The sequence below is a fragment of the Phyllopteryx taeniolatus genome, chromosome 14 (genome assembly GCF_024500385.1).
Source record: "Phyllopteryx taeniolatus isolate TA_2022b chromosome 14, UOR_Ptae_1.2, whole genome shotgun sequence".
NCBI classification, from domain to species: Eukaryota; Metazoa; Chordata; class Actinopteri; order Syngnathiformes; family Syngnathidae; genus Phyllopteryx; species Phyllopteryx taeniolatus.
Genome location: NC_084515.1, coordinates 23,944,532 through 23,972,220, shown reverse-complemented (window position 1 = coordinate 23,972,220; position 27,689 = coordinate 23,944,532). Strand labels below are relative to the sequence as shown.

Genomic DNA, 27,689 nt, shown 5'->3' with positions numbered 1-27,689 from the left:
TGAGATGTTTTTGGAACATCTCGGGAACTTGCATTTTCACATCATGTTTTGATTTCCCCTGCAGTAAGACAGCTCACGAGTTCAGCCTGAATTTACTTTTGTCCTCATGTGGTTGATGCACAATCGCAATGCAGTCATACATTTCCAGACTCCCCCCCCCACTTCCTAGGGGTCTTTATATCATGTCTGTGACATGCATTTGTCAAAATACTTGGCCATCTTCTCTTACGTGTCGCTCGGTGACAGTATGTGTTGCAACCACCTGCTTGCTTCTACTTGCGGGAACAAAGCGCCCAATAAAACATTTTCACTTATGGAGGCAGCAGTCATACACTTTATTGTGTGTATACGGCACATGGACACATTGCTAAACACAAATTGCCCTCTCCACCAACGCTGCTTCGACAACTTCATCGAGCAACCAAGTAAGTGCAACTAATCAGAAGCTAATGCAGTTAACAAATCTGGGCATCCAACAAAACTCAATGCAGCTCTGCTTACCTCACACAAAGCCACCGCTGGCTAACTTTGGTTAATTACATACTTGATGTGTGGGCACGCACTCCAGAGACACAACTATTTGTATACAAACAAAAGATCAAGTTTCGATAATACTGTATGTCCTATTTGAGTGGATGGAAATGAAAACAGGACATTTACTGTACGTCTTATAATGTTCCTTTGTTATACTGTATGATTTTCAATTGTTACCTTACATCTATTTGTCTCCATTATTATAGTTCTCGTCACCTACCAAGGAAATGTGTTCAGCCTGTTTGACACCAGTGTACCCAGTGGAAAAAATGGTTGCCAATAAACTTATCCTGCACAACAACTGTTTCTGCTGTAAACACTGTCAGAAGAAGCTCAGGTGAGATGTTTGACAAATACTGTGATTCAAATCTATCAATTGAGTCAGCATTTAACTTATGCACTAACGTACAGTAATTAAGGCATTTTTCATTGCAGCATTCACAACTATTCCTCTCTTTATGGCGAGTTCTACTGCATGTCACACTACCAACAGCTTTTTAAAAGAAAGGGAAATTACGATGAGGGATTCGGGCACATGCAGCATAAAGACCGCTGGCTTCAGAAAGATAAAGGAATAGATGAGCCTGACATCACATCTGTCCCAAAAATGACAAAACACAACTCAAACGCTACCTCAAGGGAGTCGTCTGCTGCAGTATTTGTCACAAAGTCATGTGAAACTGAGATGAGACATGGCAATCGTGCTGATGTCAGGGGCAAACTGAACGTGAACTGGCCACCAGAGAAGAAGAAGCCACTTCACCATGTGAATGCACCGAGTGTGAAACAAAAAGATAAGGTCATGGCATTTTTGCATGAAGTCTCAGAAATCAGGGGAAAATCACTGATAACAGACATTACCTCGAAGGAAAACTTGATCTTAGAGGAACCAAAACCCAGTCGTGGTGCCACAAAAACGAAACATTTTCAAGACACATCTCCCACAGCGCTTCATTTGTCTTCTCCTTTGGTCGGAAAAGATAACAGTTTCTCAGAGCTAAATAAGAAGCAGGCAACAGCTGTACCCATCAAACAAACACATTTTAATAAATCATCTGACAAACTGGATGCTACTTCTAAAAATACTAGGAAATCTGTATGGTTTTCTCCAAACGTAGATATTTCTCACTATGATCAGACTCCTCAACTGACCTCAGATGCTACAGAGGATCTCAGTGGGCTTCACAATAAAACATGTAATAATGCAAATGATAATTGTGAAAAAAATGACTCAGACCAGTCTAGTGAGCTCAGAAAAATACAACATGGACATAAGCCCAGAGGAGATGTAACCACTGTTGAGGCTGGTGTTAAGAAAAGTCAAGGGTTCCTACAAACTGAGGACAAAAAAGATGAACAGACTCTTCTTGGTGAATCAGTCAAGGATGTCAAAAACAATTCATTTTGCTTGACACAAGAGTCATCTGATGAACTTGATATTGAGTTAGAAAGAGCAAATCCTCCAACTGGAACGCTGTCGGAAAGCCGTGGCAGTAAGGATGACCAGAAAAACTTACCAAAAGAACATAGTACAAATCAACACGTTCAAGCAAAACCAAATTCTCCCATGAGTTCTGTAAAACACACTTACAGGTCAAAGGCCAGACTGGGATCTTGGTCCAAAGGAAGAAGCCCTTTGTCAAAGCTCTTTGCAGCGAGTGGCACTGAAAAAACTAGCAAGACTGAAGCAAAAGGGGTCAAGAAAGCAGACGAGAAGCCTGGTGTTGGACTCATGGCAAGACTTTTTCAGTCATCTTCAGGCAAAAATAATGACGCTACAAAATCAGAAGCATGTGACAATGAATGCAAAATCCACACTGATGATAAGAACAAAGAGGAGGCTGATACCGTCAAAGTCAAATCTGAAGTTGAGGAGGACATCGAAAACACGCTTCTTGCTACTGACGCAAAAATGCGTGACAGCAGCAAAGAGGAGTCTATAAATGCAGAACCAATGATCTTAACTAGTGAAACAATTGATGTCCTAACCAATCTGGTCCAAACAGAGCCAACCAAACAAGATACAATTGATCCCATTGAAGATGGGAGCCATGAGGCGACAACCCTAACGGTAGCTGAGCCAGATGACTGCAATGACCTTTCTTCCGATGACATGCGTGGTTCTCAAGGGTCAACTGACGAACAGCTAGTTGAGCAAAGCAAGGTTTTTAGTGTCAGTTCTGTCTCTGCTGACCCACCGTTCACTAAGATCAATCAAGATAATGATGAGCTTGATAAGCCCAAAGATATGAACATTGACCAGAACACGTTTTTTGATGTCATTCAAAAAGCTTCGCAAGAGAGTCTTGATCCTCTTGATCAGTTTATTTCCCAGGAGACTTTTCCAGATAACCCCGTTGATGAGATATTTTCAGTCACGAATGATGCATCTTCTAGGACATTTGGCCTGCGAGACACTCAACCAGGATCGACCCAAATCAAAACGCTTGGCTTGGTACAGCAAATAACTGCCCCTGATTCCGTCAGCCATGCTGACAATCAAGGCCTAGTGACTTTGACTAGAGGCAACCTGGCACACATTCAGGAGTCGGAGTTTGACTTATTCACCTCAAATATCAGTTTGTTCTCCCAACAACCTGTTCACGGCCCAGCATCTGCCATCCCTGATGATATCTTTGCAGTGGGTGAAGTGCCAACTCGTGCCGATGGTTTTAGTGCTAGTCCACTGAATGGGTTGCTTGACTCAGCAACAGCACCCTCTGTTGATCCGTCACCACAGGGAGATCTTTTCTCTCTTGATATCTTTGCATCAGAGGCACAGTTGCGGCCAAAGTCTCACGAGGCAAGTGATGCAACGACACCTTTGGACTGCATAACAGTAAAAACCAATCCCGATCAAATTGCAGAGAACGCCGTGACACACAGTAACTGGATGGATGATTTGCTAGGATAAAAAGCAGAGATCAAACATATTATCACAGATGTGCGTACGATTTTAATACGAGTAATGTATTCAGCAAGAAAAACAATTGTGATTTTCATCTCTAATTATATTTTGACAGAAATTGCACTTTGTAAGATAATGATTTACATTTTTTTTTTTTTTAATTTACATTCCTTTTCTACCCGATCATGGAACCCACCTGTTCCCAATGAGCCTGTTCACCTGTGGGATGTTCCAAACAGGTGTTTGATGAGCATTCCTCAACTTTCTCCGTCTTTTTTGCCAACTGTGCCAGCTTTTTTTGGAACGTGTTGCAGCCATAAAATTCTAAGTTCATGATTATTTGCTTAAAACAATAAAGTTGATCAGTTTGAACATTAAATATCTTGTCTTTGTAGTGTAAGTAAATATAGGTTGAACATGATTTGCAAATCATTGTATTCTGTTAACGTCCCAACTTCATTGGAATTGGGGTTGCACATACATACTGTACATACATATATTCTGAAAACTGCTAGTGGTAATCTGTTTCAACAATCAGGATATAGATTACAGTTTACTAGATTTCATTTGTATAATATTTGAGTTATTCTCTTTGTTGGTTGTCTTCTTGTTCCTGCAAGAAATGGGAATGTAACAACCATTAATAGCGGTAGTACGTCATCGTTGCGGTTTCCATTCAAACCCTGTGACTACGAACAAAGAATAAGTTTGTTGTCAGAAGATTTAGAACAGACACAACGTCTATCGATGTCTATCTAGTGAACATTTTTCTCCCCAAAATGTTTACCTGATGCTTTCAGCCTCATCAATTGAATCTGGCAGCTCGATTCCCCGTGTCTCGGGAAGAAGGAAACAGAGACCACCACTGACCAGTGTGAGGCCACTGAAGCTTATGATGGGTATGGACCAGTGGTACATAGCCAACATGTTGACCACCGGCGCGATAAGACCGCCTGCCCGACTTGCAATGGACCCCAAACCGGAGGCTGTTTGTCTGAAACAAGAAAAAGTGCACACGGAGCTCAGTCTCGCCAATGTCCTGTCAAGGTCGTAGCTGTAGTCAAGAACCAAATCTAAACTAAAGATATTTTACTCGCTTAATATACTCAATTTACATGTTCTCTTTTGGTGTGGTATCCGGTATGACAGTACAACATAACTGAGGTAAAAAAAAATAGGATCGGGATTGTCTTATCGACAAGATGTTGGGAATAACTCTTGAACATAAACGTTACATATGGTGGAAGCCCAGTTTATTACAAAACGTCCAGAGGTGGCCAGTGCCGTAAAAGCAACAGGATTTCCCTGAACAGAATGAGAAATCAAGATCGGATCATTGTGAAGACACAGGCTGCAACAATATTCAGAAATAAATACAATTCAAATGTATACAAATTAATACATGAAAATGAAATGAAAAGAGGGCAGCACGGTGCGCTGCGATTGGCTGGCAACCGGTTCAGGGTGTGATTTGTGATCCCATTGGAAAATGTGTTGTTTTTAATTAGGATGAAAATAAATATTATAAAGATATATAGTATTGGGTTTAGGCTTAAACTGTTGTTGTTGTTTTTGTTCTAAGAAGTCACTTCTGCACTACCTTGTTTAAATGCGAGCATCAACATACACACGGCACCCCCAATTAGAAGTGTTGAGATGAAAGATATTCTTCTCCCCAGTGCTTCCAACTGCCAGATGCACAGCAGATGAGCCGGTATTTCAGTCAGTCCAAATATGAACCGTGTCAGGAATATGTCCGAGCCAAAATTCCCCACGTTGAATGAAATGCAGTATAATGCAACGTTCAATGAGAACCTGGAGAAAACAACAAGAATAAGATGGCGAACGGGCAAAATGGCACACAAATGGTCTTAAGTGTTACTGACATCGATTGTGTAATTGAACTTACCATGTAAATAATATGGCCAAGAAATACTTCCGAAGCACAGATGATTGGATAAGTATTAAAATGCTGCTCTTTTTCTCAGTTTCTTTTACAGGAATCTGCATGGCACATAAAAACATATCAGATTTATTTTTGTTTGTAGCTACCAAGGTTATGCCAATGTAATTTTGCCGTTATATTTCTGGGTTGTAATCCACACAGACAGTGGGTTTCATTCCACATAACACTTTCTTTTTACACACGTTTTCCAACATTATGGCATGCATCGTATATTGGTGAATGTTTTTAGAAGGGATATGGAACGTCAATTAAAGGTCTAAAAATGATTTTTTTTTAAATATAGACGAACTCTCTGTTTACAGTGTGTGACATCGACCAAAATCCTATGATCCAGTTGAAAGTCTATTTAATTGAAGTATTTTTACTGCAGGGTATGTGCTAGAAAACTGTACAATTCACGGCAATGTCTAATGCATGCATTGAAATGTTCATGGCTCCACTGTTCCAGCATTTGGGTGTAAATAACAAGATGTGCGTATAACAAGCGACACATGCAAGGAACTCGATTGTACACGATAATTGCATAATCGAATTGTGGCGGTCAAGCGCACCTTTTTCAGAAGAGTGCCTGAAAATCTGCGTTTATTGATAGCTGCCACCTTCAAAAGCAACTCTTTAGCCTCTTCTGTCCTCCCGCTCTCCAACAACCACCTGGCTGACTCTGGAACAAACCTGATTGTCACGTAAAAATATCGCGTTAATTACCACGGGGTTATGAAAGTCCAAGAAATTGTTGATGCTCACCATATATAAATAACGATGGCTAAAAGCAGAGCTGCCGTTATGAGCTGAGCTACTCTCCATTCTCTGACAACATAGATCAGACCAGCAAGCGTGGCCTGTCCAACTGCGCCACATATTTGGGTCGCGCATGCCCCCCACGACCTTTTGGATGCACCGATCCACTCTGTGGCTGTTACAGCAGAGAAACAAAAAAAAGTTCATTCATCAAACCGACCACACGTGATCGTTAAAACACCAATGAAGCGGGAAAGGCTCTTAAAAAGAAAAGTGTCATAGAATCCCTGATCACATTATTGGGTATAACAGCACAATATACTGAGCTGCAATATACACTTATCAAAAATTCAACCTTTACAAAAAGAATAATGCTGTTTTGTGTGTGTGTGTATTTTTTTTTTGTAACTTTGCTACTAATTTATTGTTTTAATTGTCTTATGTTTAACGGTTTGGTTGTGTTTAAAGTGCTTTACATCAAAAAAGTTGAGTTGAAAATGTAATGTCTGATGAGCGTACGTCACGGCATCTCACAGTTTGTCTCAAATTCTTTTTTTTTTTTTTCACTATTTTAAATATAAAACACAACTGACTGTACTAAATGCACATTTTCTCCAAATTATAAACAAATCCACATTCTGTCTCTAAAGCATACTTATATACGGAAGACTGTTGCTGCCACACTTACACAACAATCATCACTTACATCAGTGACTATGGTGGCAGTATAAAGTGAACTGGAGTAGATCCAACCATTCTGGCACGCCGTGGTCTCGTTGAGTCCGCCCCCCCCCCTGATGGTTCCGATGTCCCAGTCCACCGGCACGAACATGCGACACCTGCTGAACGAACCGTCGCGCTCCCGGGGAACGGTCAAGTTCAGCTGCTCATCCGACGTCAGGTTAGCGTCTGCCTCGAGGATCCAGTCTGTGTTGCAGTGTCGCTCTGGGTCAGACTGGATGAAAAATACGCAGGCAAACTCAAAACCTAAACTAATATTCGGGGACGCCGAGTGCGCAAATGATGAGCTTCTTGAGGCTATCTCCAAATGTGGCCATGTTTGAGCAGTTCGAGAACCGTACTCAACCAAGTAATGAGATCAAAATCCCTTTGTCAAACGCGCGACACGTGAAGCTCAGAGTTCAACTTAAACTGACTTAATTCCACAAGGTTCATATTAAAAACAATTCAGGCTGGTTAGACCATTTCCCACAGTTCGGACGCTGCCAGACTCCTCCTTTCAAATGATCCCAATGTTCTTGGGCAAGACAGTTCCTCAAAGTGGTGGCTGCTAGCTTGCATCTTTAGCCTCCACTGTGAGCATTTTATGAACGCTGACCAGGCTGCAATATGTGATTATTGCAGTATAATGACAGTGTACTATGATAGTAGGTTAAATCATAAAAAAGTGCTGTCCGTTTTTAGTTTTTTTTATCAAGTTTCACTGGCCTTCTCTGAAAACCTATTGGTGTCACACTGCATCGTTACATAACAGTCACAAGAAAATAGCTGTGGTGGGAAGTAGCAAAGTACAAGTGCTTGTTTACTGTACTTCAATAGATTTTCGGATATCTGCGCTTTACTTGAGTATATTTACTTGAGACTTTTTACCTTTGCTCTTTAACAGTGGCATCACTGGGCCTATTTTAGGGGGGCTTCAATGTTCTTCGGCCCTTCCAAAATGATTTGGTTGTTTGTGGTTAGGCCAATTTGTTGTTTTTTTTTGGGAGGGGGGGTCTTGGCCCCCCTAAGAATGTATTTGGTACCCCCAACATGCCCAACATGCTAGAGACTTTAAAAAACAGATTTTATTTTAATAACACATTTTTTTTTTTTATAAAATACAGAAACAAAAAACTCTTTATGTGGAAACTACCCAGCAACAGTTCAACACACTTCGGGATCTGCTCACACTCTGACTTTTTGGGAAGATTTCAGTAAATTTGTCATTCTGCTTCTTTAGACTTCTTTTTAAATGGTTAAAATACTGTTTTCAGCTTTTCCTTCTTTTTTTTTTTTTTAAATCATTAAGCGTGAACAATGATAAAGCAACAAATTACCATTGTCCAGTGTTCTTTTTTCTTCTTCTCATTATGAGCACTTTGGAAGTTAATAAAAGAGGGGAAGTTCTCAAAAAGGGCATTGTATGCATAGCCCACACTACGTCACACATTTTAGAACACTTCGCTTTTTCTTTTTTTCAGTCAAATGTCAAGCAGTTTGAGTTCAATGAATAATTAGAAAGAGTACAAAAGTAAGTAACTACGCAAGCATATTGCATTAAAAAAAACTTTTTTTGAGGGCTTTGTTTTTTTGAATATTTTTTTTCTGTTTTTCTGAGTATTTTTAAAAATATTTTTCCGACTAATTATTTTTCTCAGTTTTTCTGTCAAATTAGACAGAAAAACTGAGGAAAATAATTAGTCGGAAAAACAGAAAAAAAATATTCAAAAAACAGAAAACAAATTTCAAAAAACAGATTTTTTTTTTTCAAAAAACAGAAAAAAAATATTCAAAAAAACAAAGCCCTCAAAAGAATTACTCAGAAAAACATGTTGTTGTTTTTTTAATCCAAGTGAATGCAATACACTTCCGAAGTGAACTGCCAGAGTATTTATAACAAAACAAAAAAAATAGATTAAAAAAAAAAAACATTTCAACAGATTTCAGAATGATACAAAAAGGTGCAATCTCTAGACCTGAACCCCATCAGACTGGTTTGGGATGAGCCAGACAGTGAGAGTGGAAGCAAATCAACCTGCAAGTGCCACACATTTCTGGGAACAGTTTTGGGAAGCACTTACTGAAGGATATTTTATTTCTATTGCAGAAAGAATGCCATGAGTGACTTCAACTGTTGTATCTGATGGCTTCTTTTAGGAGTCAAAAGTTCAGAATACATTTTTGTTTATAGATTGATTACATGTTTTCTTTGTGTTTGTTAATTTTTTCCCTTTTACATTAGTACATTTCCATTAAGAGTGTATTTTTTAATCAGTACTTTTTACCTTTACGAGAGCCTTTTTTTTTTTTTTTTTTTTTTTTACACACACACACAGTATCTGAACTTCTGTACAGAGTCTGATTACTTTCGCCACCTCCGGACAATCGGGAGTGTAATACGTGAGCGCAAAACACGCAAAACATCATCCTCCAAAGTTGAACATTGACATTAGTGACGGAAGGCAAAATATTCCCAAATGGATTTGAACCAACGTTAATGTTTCCGTATAAAAATCGGTAAAAACCTTATGACTTTACAAGTGTAAAGGGGCCCCGCCATATTTATGGTCTCACATCATCATCATCATCATCATCTTGTCACAGGCTTGTTGAATGCATGCATCAAATCCCTACCCCAAATGTCTTTTCATCATTTTATGATCTTACGAAACACTCAGCAAAATTGCACATAGGGATTTAATACTGGCATTAGACACGAAACCTAGCTTTATTATTTTTTTAATACTTATATACATGAGGTGAAACTATCATAAACACAGCCCAGTCAAATTATTCCACACGTACCTGGAGAACTCATCAAATTGTGCATGAACATATTTATTAAGTCACTGAGAGCACGAGGTTATCCAATTAAAATCATTTATTAAGTTATGCTCAATATTGTGAGCTTGTGGACACACAACACAGCATGCAATATGGAGACTAAAGTTTAGTCGATGTTCTTCTTTTGTGCTCAGTCTGCCTTAACTCAGTTCCTGTTTTCTTTGTAACATTTCTGTAAGGAGAAGAAAAAAAACACACACACACACAAACAAAGTAAAGAATCTGTTTGCTTAAATATTTTACTTTCTTTATACTGTGAATGCAAGTTATTATCGCAAGCTCACCTCTAATATGCCTCATCTGTTCTCTTAGTAATTTTACCATGCAGGATATTACAGCATTATATGAATGAATTTTCATAAAGAAATAGTAATTGATTTACGACGGGGTTAGCTAAGACCGGCACATTCGTCTACCTACCTGTAGTTTAACCAAACGCACACCCACCCACAGACTAACAATGATCTACCAAACATCTCAATCGTGGCGCCACACGACACCGGTGCCATTAGTTGGTTTACCTATTATCCAGGACCTCACTGGCAGATTCAGGCAGTTCTTTTCTTCTGGTTTCAGGGAGAAGGAAACCTAGAGCTGCAGCGAACACAGTCAGGCTGCTGAAAATGATGATGGGTATGGACGCGTGGTACACGGCCAACATGTTGACCAGTGGGGCCAGCAGTCCGGCTACTCTCATCGCTACGGCCCCAAAGCTAACAGCCGTTTGCCTGAAAGGAGGAGAATGAAAATGTATCGCTCCACACTCGGTTTCCCTCGGACCCGATGCGCTACAGGATGAACGGTATAGAAATCTCACAGGTATTTTTTGCGTACCTGGCTGAAGTGGGAAACAGCTCTTGAGAGTAGACCATACATATCGATGTAGCCCCATTTAAAAAGAACTTGCCTGCAGTTACAAGAGCCGTAATAACCACAGCGTCGTCTGGAACGAGAGTTCACGTACGGGCAGTTGAATTTAAAACGGCTGTGTGTGTGGGGGGAGGGAAAAACAAACAAACAAAACAAAAAAACATCAACGCTGCCAAAGAATGTCCATTGACAGATTAGCAGGTTACCTTGTGAGAAAGCCAGCGTCAAGAGGCAAACAAAGCCACCAGTCAGAAGTGTTAAAATGAGGGATATTTTTCTGCCCAACAATTCCAAAACCCAAATGCACAGGAGGTGTACGGGTACTTCCGAGAAGCCAAAGATGAATTGCACCAGAAAGATGTCCAATCCAAACTTACCCACATTGAGAATAAGACAGAAATAGCCGAGATTGACTGAAAACCTAAAAGGGAAAATCAAATCAAAAGGGATTTAAGCAAATCGAATAAATACAGGTTAAAGCTACAATTCAAGAATAGCACATAGAATGAGTGAGCTCCCGTTAATCGCAGGGGAGATAACTTCTAGAACAGACTTATAAAGTACAAAGTACGGTCCGCGGCCCGCATCCGGCCCATCCACAGTCGCTGAGCGGCTCTCGCGCTGTCATGGAGTTCAAATAAAAGGTCAAATATGTGGCGCTTTCCTTTTGAAAGTGGTGCTTTTCGTTTCGGTACGCACAAGTTGTGGACGATACAAGTGAGCAGCTGGTCCGCCGTCTTGCCAACTAGGCGAAATGTTTTGAATTGAAATTGTGCTTTACCTACCATGTAAACGACACAACGAACAAATATTTCAGTAAGATTGGTGTGGTAAAAATTGTATTCATTGCTCCGGTTTGGGTTTCGCCTTTCTCATGCCCCTGTAAATGTGTAATGGGGGAGAGGAACAAATCATTAAACTCTGGAGTAAAAGCCAAACTTTTGCTGACATGTTTTTGTCATCAAAATTTACCATGCAGTTCAGCATATTCTCAGGGATTTCCCGTTTATTTATTGCTGCAACCTTCCTGATCAAAGTCTTCGCGTCCTCGATTCTTCCTCGGCTCAACAACCATCTCGCAGATTCCGGAATCCACCTTTATTAATATTGGAGTAATTTAGCTGCCAAAAAGTTAAATTATACAGATTTTTTTTTTGGTCAGATTTCAGTATATACCAAATATAGATGACAACAAGGGAATAGACTGCTGCCAACCCATATTGTATTATTCTCCAGTTACGAATTTCATAGACCAGTCCGGCCAGGAAACATTGTCCCAGAGCAGCAAACATTTGGCTCAAACAGGAGGCATAGGATCTTTGGGTGGTCCCCAACCACTCCGTTGCTGAAAATACAATTGAATACGTAGATCAGATGAGAAAGAACATGCATCTGATTTATTTAGCGGGCATACTTGAGGTTAGAAGTGCACAAAAACAAAGCCCACACCTGTTTCACTAGCCATACCTAATACAGTAGAGTTAATTCTATATCCTGCAAGACCAACTCCAACCAGGAACTGTGCCACGATGTAGACGTAGAAATTTGGAGATGCGGCAGAAACAAGATTGCATATTAACAGGACCACTGCCGGCCACTGTGTGGTCCTCAGACGACCAAGTCTAAAATTGACAATCAAATAAACGCTTGTGAGATCGTTCTAATATTCGCAGATGTGGTCAAATGTTATACAGCATTCCGCGTCTGAAAAGCTCAGGAGCAAAGACGTTAAAACCAAACCCACTCATACGGTATATCTGGAACCTCAGTTCAAATTCCGTGCGAATCCCACAACGTTGGAACCACAGAATTGCCCGTTGAGTGATTCAGGAGGAACACAGAAGTGGATCCGAATTTGCGATTGATATGAGGTGTGTCCAAGTAACTTACGGTTCGAGAACAGGCCCAAAGATAATAGAACCAAAGAGTATACCGGCCATGAAGATTGTCTGCACAACAGCAGGAATGTTGGACTTGTCGCAGACGAGATCAAACTGCAAAGAAAAATTCGGAATTAGCAGCACTTTTATCATGATGATGACAAACATCCGCATACAGCCACTCACGTCAGTGACTATCGTGGCTCGATACATTGTCTTGGAGTACACCCAACTATTCTGGCACACTGTGGTCTTATTGAGTCCACGCTCCCTGATGGTTTCAATGTCCCAGTCCACTGGAACAAACATGTGACACTTGCTGAAAGAAGCATTCCGCTCCAGCGGAATGGTTAGGTTCAGCTGCTCATCCAACGTCAAGTTGGGAGCAGCCTTGAGAATCCAATCGGTGTTACAACGTCTGTCTGGATCGGACTGGATGAAAAGAAAACTAGAAAAACACAAAGGCAGTAAGAAGTTTGGAAAGGGGAGTGCAAATAGAATAAGCTTCTGGAAAATTCCAAATTCTCCAATGATCCTTAAAATCTCTCCAAACTCCATTTTTTTTTTAGACTTGTGAGACAAAGTGGAAGATAGCTGTGTTCAGGCTCAGGCAAATGAATATTTAACACTCAAGGAGTTAATGTTTGAAGTACTGTACATATTTTTGGGTTTGAATAAGAAAACTACATGGGCCCAGTTGACATCATTCCACGATCTAAAGTCAACGCTTCATTTTTTTTTTGTTTACCTTCTGTCTCCACCTTTGAAAACAATTGATCCTTTTTAAATTTACTACCCCCAGTCTTTTAAATCTCATTTGATTCAAATGTTTAATAATAATAATAATAAAAATAAATGTTTCTGTAAGATCGCTGAGGGAAAAAAAAATGATTTTCATTCCTCCACTTTTCAATGTCTTAGTCTCATGTTCCTGTAACTGTGTGATTTAAAGGTTACCAAATAATTACTCACCAGATTAAACATTGGCAATTTTTAAAAAAAAATCACAACTCGCCACACAGTCCAGAATATTTTCTGGGATTTCCTGCTTCTTCATTGAGACAACTTTTTTTTATTAAAATCTTTGCTTCCTCGAGCCTTCCTTGAATCAACAACCACCTTGCATATTCATATTCGTTTTTTTTTTAGTTTCAAACCAACGTAAGCGCCGATGACAAAAAAAATACAAGCTTAACCTTGGGCTAAAAATCAAGACTACATTCATTTGACCTTGTCCTGTAATGCCGAGTGGTTCCACCAGGTTGTGCTGTAATGCCCAGTGGTTCCACCAAGTTGTTCCCAGGCAAGCCGAGAGACGTAGTCTCTCCAGCGTGTCCTGGGTCGTCCCCCGGGTGTCCTACCGGTGGGACGTGCCCGGAACACCTCACCGGGGAGGCGTCCAGGAAGCATTCCAAACAGATGCCCAAGCCACCTCATCTGGTTCCTCTCAATGCGAAGGAGCAGCGGCTCTACTCCAATGTTAATGTTCTAGCCCCTCCAGGATGACCGAGCTTCTCACCCTATCTCTAAGGGACAGCCCGGACACCCTGCGGAGGAAACTCATTTGTATGCGGGATCTTGCTCTCACCTATGGATGGTCAAGACCCACAGCTCGTGACCATAGGTGAGGGTAGGAACCTTGATCGACCGGTAAATAGAGAGCTTCGCCTTTCAGCTTAGTTCCTTCTTCACCACAACAAACCGAAACAAAGTCCGCATCACTGCAGAGACTAAACCGATCCGCCTGTCGATCTCACGTTCCATTCTTCCCTCACTTGTGAACAAGACCCCAAGATACTTTTACTCCTCCACTTGGGGCAGCATCTCATCCCCGACCCGGACAGGGCACTCCACCCTTTTCCGACTGAGGACCATGGTCTCAGATTTGGAGGCGCTGATTCTCATCCCAGCCGCTTCACACTCGGTTGTGAACTGCTCCAGTGAGAGTTGGAGATCACGACCTGAAGCCAACAGAACCACATCATCTGCAAAAAGCAGAGATGCAATACTGAGGCCAGCAAAACGGAACCCCTCTACGCCTCGGCTGTGCCTAGAAATTCTGTCCATAAATGTTATGAACAAAATCGGTGACAAAAGGCAGCCTTGGTGGAGTCCAACCCTCACCGGAAACGAGTCCAACTTACTGCCGGCAATGCGGACCAAACTCTGACACTGGTCGTACAGGGACCGAACAGCCCGTATCAGTGGGTTCGGCACCTCATACTCCTGAAGCACCCCCCATAGGACTCCCTGAGGGAAACGGTCTTCTCCAAGTCCACAAAACACGTAGACCGGTTGGGCAAACTCCCCTGCACCCTCGAGGAACATGCCCAGGGTGTAGAGCTGATCCTCAAACCCAGAGATAGGAAAGCCTGCCTCAGAGACCCCAGACTCTGCTTCCTCATGGGAAGGCGTGTCGGTGGAGTTGATGAGGTCTTCGAAGTATTCTCCCCGCCGACTCACAACGTCCCGAGTCGAGGTCAGCAGCGCCCCATCCCCACTATACACAGTCTTGACGGTGCACTGCTTCCCCCTCCCGAGACGCCGGATGGTGGACCAGATGTATATGTAAAATGTGAATAAGAAAAAAAAAAAAATTATCTAAAAGAGGAAACCAGTTGGTTGCTCATCATTAAGCGAAATGTCTCCTTTTATCTTGTGTATTCATAACCGTAGTCCACTTGTTTTCTTGTAAATGTTCAATGGTTTATCAAATTTTTTTTGATAAAAGAATATGGATTTTAAACTATATTAAACATAGAAATGGTGTATTAGATATATAATTAAATACAATAAATAATCAAATATGTTTTTATTTTGTTGGTAAAATGAAAATCACTTGCGTCTTGACTTGAGACTTGACTCGAGACTTGCATGTCTTGACTTGAGACTTAACTCGCGACTTGCGACGCAATGACTTGGTCCCACCTTTGGCTAGCCTAGCCGCTAGTAGCAACAGCAAACCACTTCACAGTGCAGTGCAGTGGAGCTGTCCAACTAGCTCAAGTCAAACAAAACAATTCCGGGAAGATCTATTTAGCTTGATGTCTAACTGCACAATGCAGTTGCAACAGAAATGGGCCAAAATATTATTACGAAGTAACTCGCAATTCCGGCGTTCCATATACAAATGCACCCAACCCCCCCCCCCCCAAGAACAAAACTTTCTGGAATGTAAATATATCCGCACCTACACACCCCCGTTGACCCTCCATGAAGGTGCTGTATGAGGGCCCATAATCTGTTGCTACACCCCAGGCTGTGACCAATTTGAGAGCACCGTCACCATTTGTGGTGACACATTTTGATGCACTTTGGCTTTTTTTGTATTTTTTTTTTTTAAATGTGACATTTAATTTCTTTAAATTTACTTTTGCACACTTTGTTGACCTGTAAAATGTGAATAACTTTTTTTTTTTCTTAAGTACAACAGTTTGTTTATTAACTCCACTGTGGCTTTATTCATCAACCAAAAATCATTCTGCACGTGGTGATATTTTAGATCAAAGGATACAACTGGTATTGAAATCACAAGTTCCAGTTCAAATTAGCATTTGACAATGTATACAATTGAATACAAATATTTCAAAATGTGATGTTGCCATCATTTGATTCAAATAATGCTAATGCTTTCATGACTGTGATGAGCCAAAAAAAAAAACTAAAAACTTTCCTTTAGGTTAAAAAATAAATAAATAAAAAAAAGCAGGGTATTTAGATAACACCAGAAATACACACACCAGCGCAAACGCAACACACACAAATGTATTGTGTTATATGACGTCTTCTCAAACAGGTTTGCACAGGTTTACATGGGGGAAAAAAAAACAACATCTGCTTAGAACAGATACAATACACGTTAACATATCAATAAGGTGCCACTTAAACCAATTTGTGCATGATTAGTGACACAAATGAGAAAGGCAAATCGCAGAAAACAAAACAAAAAAACTCTTTTGGCTCGAGGAGTTATATAATAATAATAATAATTAAAAAAAATAATAATAATAATAATAATAATCAGGCTCACCATCTGTTTTCCAGAATCAACATTTACAAGTCGTTTTATGCGGGCATGTACACGTTTTAACAGTCAAATGCATCAACAATTTAAAAAAATAAAAATAAAATAAACGTATGTGACAGTTCTCGGAGTTGCAACATACATACATGTAAATCATTCTTTCCACCCAGTTTACGTCGGTACCTGAAGAAGCAGCTTCAAGGCAGCCCCATCGCGTGGTACGACTAAAGCAGACCGCGACACGGAGTGACAAGTGGCCAAAGGAGGAGTGTTTGGACAGCAAATACGCTAAAATATGGCCAAACACACAAAACCTGCTAGGCACCTATACTTTTCTAGGAAGGGTCACTCCACCTAAATACATATTTCTGGCTGGCATTTGAAACACACTTCATAACAATTCTATAATGAAAGTGTAGGTTTACAGGGCAAACACATTCAATAAGTATTCAGCTGTCATGCTAGCAGGTCAAAAAAGAAAACTCATGGGCAGAACATTTTTCCTCAACTATGAAACAAATGAGGATGTTGGCACAGGCTAAGTAATTCCAATATATCCTGTAAAGAACAACCAATTAATCGGTTTTGTGTTGTGCCTTTTCCAAGCTGACTTTGGCTGAGAGATGGGTTACAACCTGGACTTGTTGCCACTTTCTCAGAGGTTAAAATAACCCCAATTCCAACGCAATCTATTCAACATTGGCAAACTCGAGCAAGTCTGCCATAGATAAAATTGTGGAAGGCCATATGTTGTGTGAATTAATAGTTTACAATGGCTACACACTGACTATTTGGAGCCATTAATTAGTATGGCCGTATAGCAAGGGCGCTGAATGCCATTTGGGTGAAGTGCCCCTTTACTTTGGTGAAACATTTGCAGTTTCTGATGCCGTACACCTCCAGTGACGTTGAAAACCTGGCAGCCTTTGCGAGCCAAACCAGCGTGGACTCGACACCACCCGGATGCATTAAGGATTTCCCTAAAGCTGGTAGAGCAATGAAATGAAAACGCAATATTACCACTTGAACGTTAAAAATATCAAACATAATAAAGCAAACATGACCCGTAGATGTGTCAAGAATTCACTTTGCTGGGATGCTTTAGGAAAAATCAATCAGTTGAGGAGCTACCGTGCTGCTTGACACTTTGAAATGTTGAGGTACAGAAAGACTTCATTCAGCCAAAGAGAATCGCGAGTCGCAAACAGCGTAACATCCAGTGAAAACAAATATTGCATAGGATAAAAATATCAGGCCAGTCGACATTTATTTTTGAAAACTCCAACTTGAGTAACGCAACTGAAATTGTGACCCAAAGCAGCCAAACGGATGAGTTAATTGGTGCAGTCAAAGCCTGATTGATTTCTTTGGTTGTTTCCACTGTAAGGGGAGAAGTATTGTTCGAGATTTGCCTTAAAAAGAAATGTTCTCTCTAAATTGTATAATTTCCACATCAGAAGTTCATCAATTGTACTGGTAGTAGTGTATAGTTAATTAACTAAGGCTTAATTTTCACTGGTCAAATTCAGTGTAGCATAAGGTGACATTTTAAGGTGGTGTGAGTTATGTGGCACAGTTTATTTAACCTAAAAATGTTAGATAAAAAGAAGAGGAAGGCATCGTTTCCAGTACTGACAGGAGATGGTTTGGGTTGTGCTTATGAATGAAGAAGGGGGTGGGGTGGGGAGGGCGGATGGGGGGGCGACGGAGGAGTTAATAATTGATTGCATGTTCTCTCCCATGAATAGGCGCACTGTAAACGTTTCAAGTGTGTCCCTGTGATGAACTGAACCTCCTCTCCATGTGGTCCTCGAGCATCCTGCCGCAGTGTCGCACTTTTTAGCCAGCTTCACGTCTCGTCGTCGTCCTCTCTTTGGCAGCAGTGGCGTCATAGAATTGACTAGCATGCAGCAGTGCATTACCAGTAGTTGCTGTCGTTCGCTGCGTAATCTCTGATTTAGCTAATGCTCAGCTGCGCGAAGCCGACAAGTTTAATGTCGTCGGGAATTTCAGACTCTTCCACACCAGATGCCTGGGGAACCAAAGTATGAGACATCAATAGAAGGGACGTACTGTGTTACAACGCTTTATCGTGGTTCACCTGCTATAACGCGGATTTTATTTGTGTGGAGCCCATCTACGACATTCTTACATATGGTATACAGTATTGAAAACAAATCTAGATTAAAATGCAGTAAAATAATATATATATGTAAAAAACCCAATTCCTGTAAATCGTAAAAAAAAAAAATGTATATAAAAACAGGCTTCAACAAATGTGTGACGCCTGTACAGCATATATTTTATAAGGTAAGCTGAGGTTTACGCAAGAGTTAAGAGAAGAAAGTGCTGCTGTGTGCAGTACAGAACATTGTGAGGCTTCCAACACTGACCCAAAACCAATGGGATTGAAAATGGAATTACAAGCCACGTGTGGCTTGTTGCCCAGTTTTCAACCGTCCGTGCCTTACCATGTCGCATTTTGCCGTCTGCTCGCCGCCAGCCATGCGCTCCGACTGACTTTTGACTACTCACTGATCGCCAGTTTTCGTCTGCCAGCTTTCATTTCTGTTCTCAATCCACACGCTTTTTTTTGTCAAGTTACGAGAAATAAACAATTCAATTTTTGTTTTGGGAGCTGCTGAGCGCTCAGAAAATGGTTTTCTTTACAGTAAACTTGAAAAACTCTACATCGTGCACCAGTGTCCTTTTTCCCCTTGCTGAGGTGACATAAGCACGCTGCCACATTCAAGGTATTCCATGCGTGAGCCCTTTGAGCTTCACAACAAAACATAAAATAGAAAAAGAAAATGAGGTTTTGCGAGGTATCCTCTTTGCTTGAAATTTGGATAAATGATGATAAAAACCACAGTAAACAAATGGCACGATAGACATTTTTCTATCGTCTCCATGATATATATTGCCATGTCGCCCAGCTCTAGTTTAGTGTACTTACCAGCTTAAAGGTGACATTTTTGTGACTATGAGGATCATCCACAATCTTTTGCAGATTGGCAGCAACTGCAGTGAAGAGGAAAAGGAAACAAGGAGTTACAGTGTATTACGATGACAGTCTTTGTCTCTTCATTTTAATTCTTTAAGAGTATGAGCTTTCCGTTTTTTCGGTGTAATAGTCCTTTTGTCTTATAATAATTGGCACTTGCTCCTAGTACTCCCAAGTAACCCAAATTGAGCCTTCACCCTCACATGTAAGTGGTGTAATTGTGTCACCAAAAAAAGCCCAACTTTTGATGATTCTACAGTCTTATTTTAATTTTGGGCGATTTGTGGCAGCTTTTCTGGTCGTTACGGTAGTGAACGCATACACATGCAAAATAGAAAAAAAAAAAATAAATAAAAAGGTCAGATTGGTTCTCTGTCAAATAGGTTTTCAAATGTAATGCAGTAACGCAAAACGCTAACGAAGTGTTGTTTAATAATTATTGCATCAAGGTAAATGCTCAATTTGTTGTGCCTTGTTCAAAAGCTCTTCATTTTTAAACTCAAAGTTGATCAAACAAATGTACGTTTTACCAGTCTGCCTCAGTTAGTATGAAACTTGCACAATAAACAGCGACTACAAATTATGCTATGTTCGAGACCTTAGTTTGAAGACATTTTCCTTAACTGGACCTCTAAATGTTAATTAAGGACCCCTTCCTCAATCCTGTGCAACACCACACAATCTTTGCAGTCTTATAAAGGTGAAAAGAAGCAACATGCACAACATCAAATGGGTGGATCATCAATTCACTGCATGTTCACACTGTGATGAAGCTTGCATTCAATTTTGGCTAAAACGCAATTAATATTAAACGCAAAATGCTACGTAATCGGTGCACATCCATCTGTTTTCATATGGATCAAAAAGAGGAGGAGGAAGAGCAACGTGTGGTCCCGTGAGTAATGTTAGTAACTCTCGTTTACATACAGTAAGCTTGGCTAATCAATATGACCGCAGGATATTTTATTGCAAATAAATTGATCAGAAATTATTATAAGGCTTCCAAAGGACTAAATACACCAGCCGTGGGGACGTTAACATCATTTCATGGTCACTGGTTGGTTCCCTGTCGCGATCGTGGCTGTAGTAAGAGGCAGAGACATGGAGATATTGATCATAAATCTACTGTAAACGTAATACAGCTTAATACCTGTCGCAGCTTATCTTTGGCCGCACGACAAGTACAGCTTTCATCTTTGAGTCTGTATCACCGTGAGATGTAGAGTCCCCTCCAAAAGTATTGCAACGGCAAGGTCAATTCCTTTGTTTTTGCTGCATACTGAAGACATTTGGGTTTCAGATCAAAAGATATGAGACAAAAGTTCACAATTCCAGCTTCCAGCGGGGAGCCTGAGGAGTGTGATCCCCTGTAGTTGGAACTCACCCTCCGGTCCCCCTTCTTAAAAAGAGGGACCACCACCCCAGTTTGCCAATCTAGAGGCACTGTCCCCGATGTCCACGCGATGTGGCAGAGGCGTGTCAACCACGACAGCCACACAACATCCAGAGCCTTTAGGAACTCCGGGCGAATCTCATCCACACCCAGGGCCTTGCCACCGAGGAGCTTTTAAACCACCTCGGTGACCTCAATCCCAGAGATAGGAGAGCCCGCCTCAGAGACCCCAGACTCTGCTTCCTCATGGGAAGGCGTGTCAGTGGAATTGAGGAGGTCTGCGACGTATTCTCTCCACCAACTCACAACGTCCCGAATCGAGGTCAGCAGCGCCCCATCCTCACTATACACTTGCCAACTCAAACCCGATCGGATATACTTGTCACCATGGCGACGGCATCGCGACGTGTGTATTACTGGAGAAATACAAACTGGACAAAAACGTGTGGTGGTGGTCACGTTCATTAAAGGATTGCTTGAGGTATGTTCACGTACGTGTATAATGCACATTCCCCCCCCCCAAAAAAAATTGTCAAAGGTCAATAGTGCGCATTATACATAGGTATAGGGGGAAATGTGTGTGTGTGTGTGTGTGGGGGGGGGGGGAACCCTCACATTTTTATAAATGTATGCCGCCATCTAGAGGTTATTAAAAAGCTGTACACTTTCATTCCAAAATGCCACCGCCACCAAGAGGTTATGAGAAAGGTGTACACTTTCATTCTAATATCCCACCGCCACCTAGTGGTTATGAAAAAGGTGTAGCCTACTCTTTCATTCCAATATGACAGGGGTACGTATGACTGCATATATGTACAGTTGTGCTCATAAGTTTACATACCATGACAGAAATTGTGAATTTTTTTTTTATTTATTTATTTTTTTTATAAATTTGATTGATGGCTGAACAACAACCATCATTAATTTCTTTATGGTTATGTTTTGTTTAATGATAATGCTTTTCTGAAATGTTTGACAGTTTAATTTGAATTCCATTAAAATAAAATTATGTTTCGCCTGGTCCTTCATGTTTTCTTTAAAGAATTGCACCCATCTTACAAATTCTACCTGTGTAATCAAACATCTGAGCACAACTGTGTGTTTTCTAATTTACTAAGTAAAAGTAGGGCCGTGAATTTCAAAATAAGAGCAACTAAATAAAGAAGAAAGTATTACGTTCAAATACAGTGCTTAACATCAGAATAATTCTTTGAAAAAACTAAAAACATACAGATAATACTGCATGTTTTGATCATATGGGTAAAAGAAAAATCATGCATTGTAAAATGCACTATTCATAGAAGGGTTTTCCAGAATTTTGAGGTCAACTTTGGCGGTGCGCATTATACACGTGAAATTACAGTATATACAGTAAATGAACAAGTCATTTAAATAGACACATTGCTCCATCTTGTGATCGTTTTTTTAAACTCGCTAATCAGTCCCAAAAATCATGATCGTGTAAAGCCTCCTGAAAATACTAAAACGATCGCCCAAGTATTTTGGATTTTATGGTCATTAAGCATTTTGCTCATAGCGAGCGCCTATATGGAGAGAAAAGAACTCATCCATAAAATCCATCATATTGGGACAATCGTTCTGATATTTTCAGAAGTTGAAGTGGGCATGAGTAGAGGTCAACAAATTTTGGTGACGATCGATGACAGTTTTAAGACAACGTTAGGCTTTTTTACATTAAGTGTTTTAGACCGTTCCGCCGCCACTCCACCGCTGAGGAAAAAAGTCAAGTGCATTTTACCTGCACCACCCCAGTCTGACCACGGACATTCGGGTAAGGTATAATTTATTCGTGGTTGCTCTATGTTTAACATGTTCAAATGGTCTGTCAAGTTTGACAACTTATGTGAAATATAGTTAGCAGCATTTCTACCGATTAGGTGTTTTTACTGATACAGAATATGAAATCTGCACTCAAAATGTGAACGGAAACTTCTGCCACCCCTTTGCCACCCCAGGTAAAACTTTCTAGAACTGCCACTGATCCTTGATAGCCAGCTTAAGGTCCATGTGCTAGTACAATCTTCGTCCTCAGTAGTGGGATACCTAAATGTTACTAATAGGTAAAACTGTGCACTAGCTGACAATTGCGTGGTACTAGAACTACTAGCAACATTATAAAATCTACAAGTTAAAATCTTGTGCCTCAACATTAGTACGAGAGTAGTTTTGCCTCACCAGTGACATTTATAGTTGTTCTACTAGTATACTAAAGTTAGCAACAACTTTGGAATTCATGATGACAATTTGAAGGGACGTTGGTGAATTATTATCTACAATGAAGAAATGTGATGGGGCCATGTGAAATAGCGGGCACAGTGTTATAATCTGGAATTGCAACGGAGCCGCTGGTCAAGTCTACTGTAGGTAAAGCAACAGAGACTGGATTACTCACCAATGACTAAGTCTCTCCCATCAACCAGACCGGCTGAAACCAACTCCTGCGACACTCCATCAGCAGAGTCTGATGACGTGAAGAAGCATTAGCAGAATGCAAAACAAATGTTTTAGCACACAAGGTTAGATGATGCATCATACCTCTGCCTGACATGAACTCAAATCTGATGTCATTGAGTTCCTTCTTTGGATTCCTCAGCCTCAGGACGAGGCTGATGGGAATGCTGGCATCAGATACAACGGGATCCTGAATCAGCAAGCAGGCAAAGTACGCGAGGTCCAAGTGAACTGAGGCTTTGTAATGGCACCTTCAACTGCTCATGTGTTATTATCTAGATTGTTATTACCTGAGTGGAGGGTCCATGTGAGGGGCTCACTGTTTGAGCTGGAGTGGGAGCTTGTGGTGGAATGTCTTCGCTACTTTGTCCCACAGGAGTAACATTCGCATTGACTGTAGGAGGCGGCTTCAGGTGAGCACTAGAGCCGTCTGGTGATGGGAAAATCTAAAAGGGATGACGCACAAGTAAATTCACATTTGCAGAGTAACATGAGCAAAGAAATTAAAGGAAGATGACAAACAAGTGAGACACTCATGCAGATCGCTTCATCAAGAAATTATACATAAAAATCAACATCTGCTGGTCATGCCCGCCATAAACGGACTCACCTCTGTAGTCTGAGACCCGTCCCTCACTCTGGGCGACTGCAGAATGGACATGACAGATTGTAAGGATTAAAAACATGCAATCCTCTTATTCAACCCAATCTTTATATTCTTGGATAGAATTTAAAGGATCCCACGCTCAAAAACAGGACTTCATGACATCACAGCCAAGAAGACAGGAGAGTATAATCCCACACCATGACATGAATTCAGACTCACATTCGAAGAAAAAGGACTAGCATGTGTTGACGCAAAGCTTATTTATAATTTAGTTTTGAAAGTGAAACATTTTTGTCCGACGGCCATGTATGGAAAAATCTACGGCTAAGGACCACTTTAACATTCTTCTATTTTAGTTTGTTAAACACGCTAAATAACAGCAATTATACAGTACAGTATATTATAGATATTTTTAAAAACTGCTATATCACAGCAGCCTGTTAACAATGAGAGGCAAATACAGTAGTTTAGGATTTTTTTGTCGGATTTTGGGGTATGCCCTGTAGCCACTAGAACAGTGGTTCTTAACCTTGTTGGCGGTACGGGATTAGTTTTTAGGAGTGTCGCACCCATGGGTGATGTGGGTGTGTGGAAAACCCCCACTTTTGACACCCACTCTTAGTATGCTGCTCACGTACCTCCCCTGAAAATGCCCCCCACGTCGTAGTTTGGATACCATTGGTCTACAGGGAAATGACGAGCTCGTGCTGCTTCACATTTAATTCATTCGGATATATTTATCAAGGTACAGACTTTGAAGATTCTTCTCAAACACTACAGTACTTAAATGTTGCCAAAATAAAAAAAATAAAATTAAAATAAAAAAAAACCTCTTCTGGAGTTAAATGAGGGATCCAAACTAGAAGCAGTTGTATGACCAGAGTGTTAGTAACAGCACCTGGCTCAGATTAGAAGAATAAGTTATTTTGGGATTAAGTAAAATTACATTTGAATTGGGTCCAAATTAAACCGTGGCCTGTGTTCAATGCACCCAAAAAAATCTCTAAACTGTAGAGGATTTGGGCGATATATCAACGGTGGCTAATGACTATAAATCAAATGTGTCCCAGTGGAACTTATTAAAGGATTGCGGCTACGTGTCACATAATTATGATCAGTGCTTGTCAGAAACTGTCAAACACGTCTCACCCGCAGAGCTGCCACAGCAGCTTTGCCTTCCTCGCTCTCCTCGTCTAGCTCGTCATCACTCCACTCCCAACCACCATCCTCTGTCTTGTGGAGACGCCCACTGGATCCTGGAACACGCCTCACCTTCAAAGTTCAGGTCAGAAATTGTTTTTTATTTATTTATTTGAAATGTAAAAATCCCTCCTGGTTAATCCTTGCCAGTTCACTGGAATGCATGAGGTGTAATTCATTCAAAGTTGGCAAACCTTTTTTGACCGATCTGTTATTGATGGACCTTTGTGTAGCAGTTTCTCCTGCAGGTAGTCATTATTCTATAGAGAGGGAATAAATATTACACATACATAGATCTATTGCATGTAAAGATACACTGCATTTCTAAAATACGAGAACCTTGCCTTAGCTTTTGTGAAGAATTTGTGCTTAAGCAACTCAGCTGCAGTTGGCCTAAATAGGACCACAAACAAATAAACGGGAAAGGGAATTAAAAGGAAAGGTAAAAGCAAAAAGCAAAGGCCAATTCATGAACAGACCTTTTTTCTGGGTCCTTCTGTAAACACAGAGTGATCATCTTCCTAAAGGATTTGCCATATTTCTTCACCATCTCCTTGTCAGTGATGCCCGTCTCCAGACAGGGTGGGTCATTCTGCAGCGTCAGCATCAGCACCTACACATACACGCACGCAACTATCAGCTTCTACATTCAAACTAAGCGGACTGGCTGGATGCAAATAAACAATGAGCACTGCATGGCCTATGTTACACAATAATGTGTGCCAGAGGGCATGAACCTTATAAGGCAGCTGGATTCATGAGAGTACAGGTAAAGTGGGGCAGAAAAGTATTTAGTCAGCCACTAATTGTGCATGTTCTCCCCCTTAAAAAGATGACAGAGGCCTGTAATTTTCATCATTTGAATTTGTATTTGGTCACCTACATAAAAGCAAGATTTCGGGCTCTCACAGACATGTGACAACTTATTTAAGAGGCTCCTCTGTCCTCCACTCATTACCTGTATTAATGGCACTCACTGTAGTCTGATTTGAAATAAACATGCAACAAAACAAACCTTCATTGGTGGATATTTGTGATATGGTGCTGCTCCTGTGGCTAACTCGATGGCAGTGATCCCAAAACTCCAGATGTCAGCTTTAAAGTCATAACCACGGACCTGTAGAAAGAAGCAGAGAACAATAAGACAAAACACATTTTAAAAGACGCTGTCGATAAAACAAGACTCCCACCTGCTCCATGACCTCAGGGGCCATCCAGCAAGGCGTCCCCACAAATGTCTTCCGAACCTTGTTTCTGGTCATATCCCCGCCTGCTGCTAGAAAGGCACTCACACCAAAATCTGCACGGATATTCAAGATTGAATGAGGCAGGGAGGAGAAAAGACATGTTTAAATCTTGTCCAAGAAATTGTTCGGTTTAATGTACAAATGTTTCATTAGATCAATTATTATACAGCATTACAGTGACCCTCTCCACACACTTTAAACAAATGTTTTCTTATTAAAACACACTTTCTAAAACCAACAATTACAAAATGTAGAGAAAAGAGCATATATATTGTAGTATCTGTTTGTTCGCCGTGTGTGCCTTTGAAAGGTGGGGTTTGGGTGTGTGTGGGGGCGGGATTGTGTGACATCGGCCATCTGAAGGGAGATTGGCCAGTTAGCTCAAGCTATGGCGAGTCTGTGTGCGAGTGTCTGTGGTCGACAGCAGCTCCTGTTTGAGCGTGCTCAAGTGTTTTAATGTTTTCTCGGCCTTCAATAAAGGGCTGAAAACGGTCATGGTAGGTGAATCGCAATATAGTGGGGGACCACTGTATACAAAACCATAATTTCTTGACAAGGAGAAATGGGAGAACACTGTACCAGCAATTTGAACTGAGCCATCATCTCCAAGAAGAATATTTCCAGCCTTTAAATCACTACAAAAAATGAAGAAGAGAAACATTTTTAAAAAGTTGTTTAATAATTATGTGAGCAAAAGTATTGTATTATAGTGTGTAAATATGAAAATATTTCAACTGGCAGAGATGCCATGACAGGCTAAACCAAGTTTTGGCTCAGGGGCCACATTGACTTTAAAAATTTGACAGGCGGGCCAAGCCAGGACCAGATGCGAACAAATAAAAAAAGAAAACAAAAAAGGCATTGTAGTGTTAATACTTAGATTTACTTTTAATGGGAACAGTGGATCTGCAAGTCTGGTGTTAGTTTTGTAGTGGCAATTCTCAGAACACATCTGAGGTGTTCATCACTCAGCTGGGATCTGTACGATGTTTTGTTGGTGTTCATCACACTAAAAGTCTGTTCACACACATATATAGAGCCAAACACCACCAGCATCCTCTGTGCCATCTTCCGGATTTTTGGAAATTTGTCTGCGCTTAATGAAGCATAAAACACATCCAGTTTGAGAGTTGAACTTCTATTTTAAGACAGTATCACATTGGAGATCAATCTGTTCCATCTGCAGCATTACTTCAATGATTTATGAACTGAGGTCAAGTTCAACCTGCACAGTCACATCGGCAGGACAGGCTGTATGTCTGGGTGAAATACACATGAC

The 27,689-nt window shown here is 40.7% G+C and overlaps 4 protein-coding genes across 6 annotated transcripts in view; 1 reads left to right on the top strand and 3 right to left on the bottom strand.

The window, feature by feature from the left end:
• The first annotated feature begins 35 nt into the window (after window positions 1–35).
• On the top strand, window positions 36–3,778 carry LOC133488764 (uncharacterized). The gene is made up of 2 exons (XM_061797067.1): window positions 36–871; window positions 970–3,778. Exons 1-2 carry the CDS (start codon window positions 762–764, stop codon window positions 3,446–3,448), a joined length of 2,589 nt encoding a protein of 862 aa, XP_061653051.1. The 5' UTR covers window positions 36–761; the 3' UTR covers window positions 3,449–3,778.
• A 149-nt stretch (window positions 3,779–3,927) lies between these two features.
• On the bottom strand, window positions 3,928–7,930 carry LOC133489226 (solute carrier family 22 member 13-like). Its single transcript, XM_061798099.1, has 9 exons — window positions 7,913–7,930; window positions 6,849–7,227; window positions 6,153–6,321; window positions 5,960–6,080; window positions 5,352–5,446; window positions 5,032–5,257; window positions 4,644–4,747; window positions 4,230–4,442; window positions 3,928–4,055 (listed from the first exon to the last, which is right to left on the bottom strand). The coding sequence occupies exons 1-9, from the start codon at window positions 7,928–7,930 to the stop codon at window positions 3,989–3,991; spliced, it is 1,392 nt and encodes a 463-aa protein (XP_061654083.1). The 3' UTR covers window positions 3,928–3,988.
• A 1,802-nt stretch (window positions 7,931–9,732) lies between these two features.
• On the bottom strand, window positions 9,733–13,055 carry LOC133489413 (solute carrier family 22 member 13-like). Its single transcript, XM_061798448.1, has 10 exons — window positions 12,650–13,055; window positions 12,474–12,577; window positions 12,051–12,205; window positions 11,760–11,928; window positions 11,556–11,679; window positions 11,369–11,463; window positions 10,790–11,004; window positions 10,548–10,656; window positions 10,235–10,441; window positions 9,733–9,885 (listed from the first exon to the last, which is right to left on the bottom strand). The coding sequence occupies exons 1-10, from the start codon at window positions 13,019–13,021 to the stop codon at window positions 9,813–9,815; spliced, it is 1,623 nt and encodes a 540-aa protein (XP_061654432.1). The 5' UTR covers window positions 13,022–13,055; the 3' UTR covers window positions 9,733–9,812.
• A 2,841-nt stretch (window positions 13,056–15,896) lies between these two features.
• Window positions 15,897–27,689, bottom strand: part of LOC133488424 (serine/threonine-protein kinase OSR1-like) — a 20,174-nt gene continuing 8,381 nt past the window's right edge. Inside the window, exons 5-17 of one of the 3 annotated variants that reach the window (XM_061796229.1) lie at window positions 26,990–27,045; window positions 26,354–26,463; window positions 26,179–26,280; window positions 25,643–25,776; window positions 25,508–25,556; window positions 25,358–25,423; window positions 25,113–25,235; window positions 23,967–24,002; window positions 23,647–23,802; window positions 23,441–23,546; window positions 23,298–23,366; window positions 19,444–19,508; window positions 15,897–18,519 (exon numbers count right to left, since the gene is read on the bottom strand). In XM_061796229.1, the coding sequence (XP_061652213.1) occupies window positions 18,445–18,519; window positions 19,444–19,508; window positions 23,298–23,366; window positions 23,441–23,546; window positions 23,647–23,802; window positions 23,967–24,002; window positions 25,113–25,235; window positions 25,358–25,423; window positions 25,508–25,556; window positions 25,643–25,776; window positions 26,179–26,280; window positions 26,354–26,463; window positions 26,990–27,045 (1,147 nt within the window). In that variant the 3' untranslated portion in view covers window positions 15,897–18,444. The other 2 variants (XM_061796230.1, XM_061796231.1) reach the window with 2 other exon arrangements.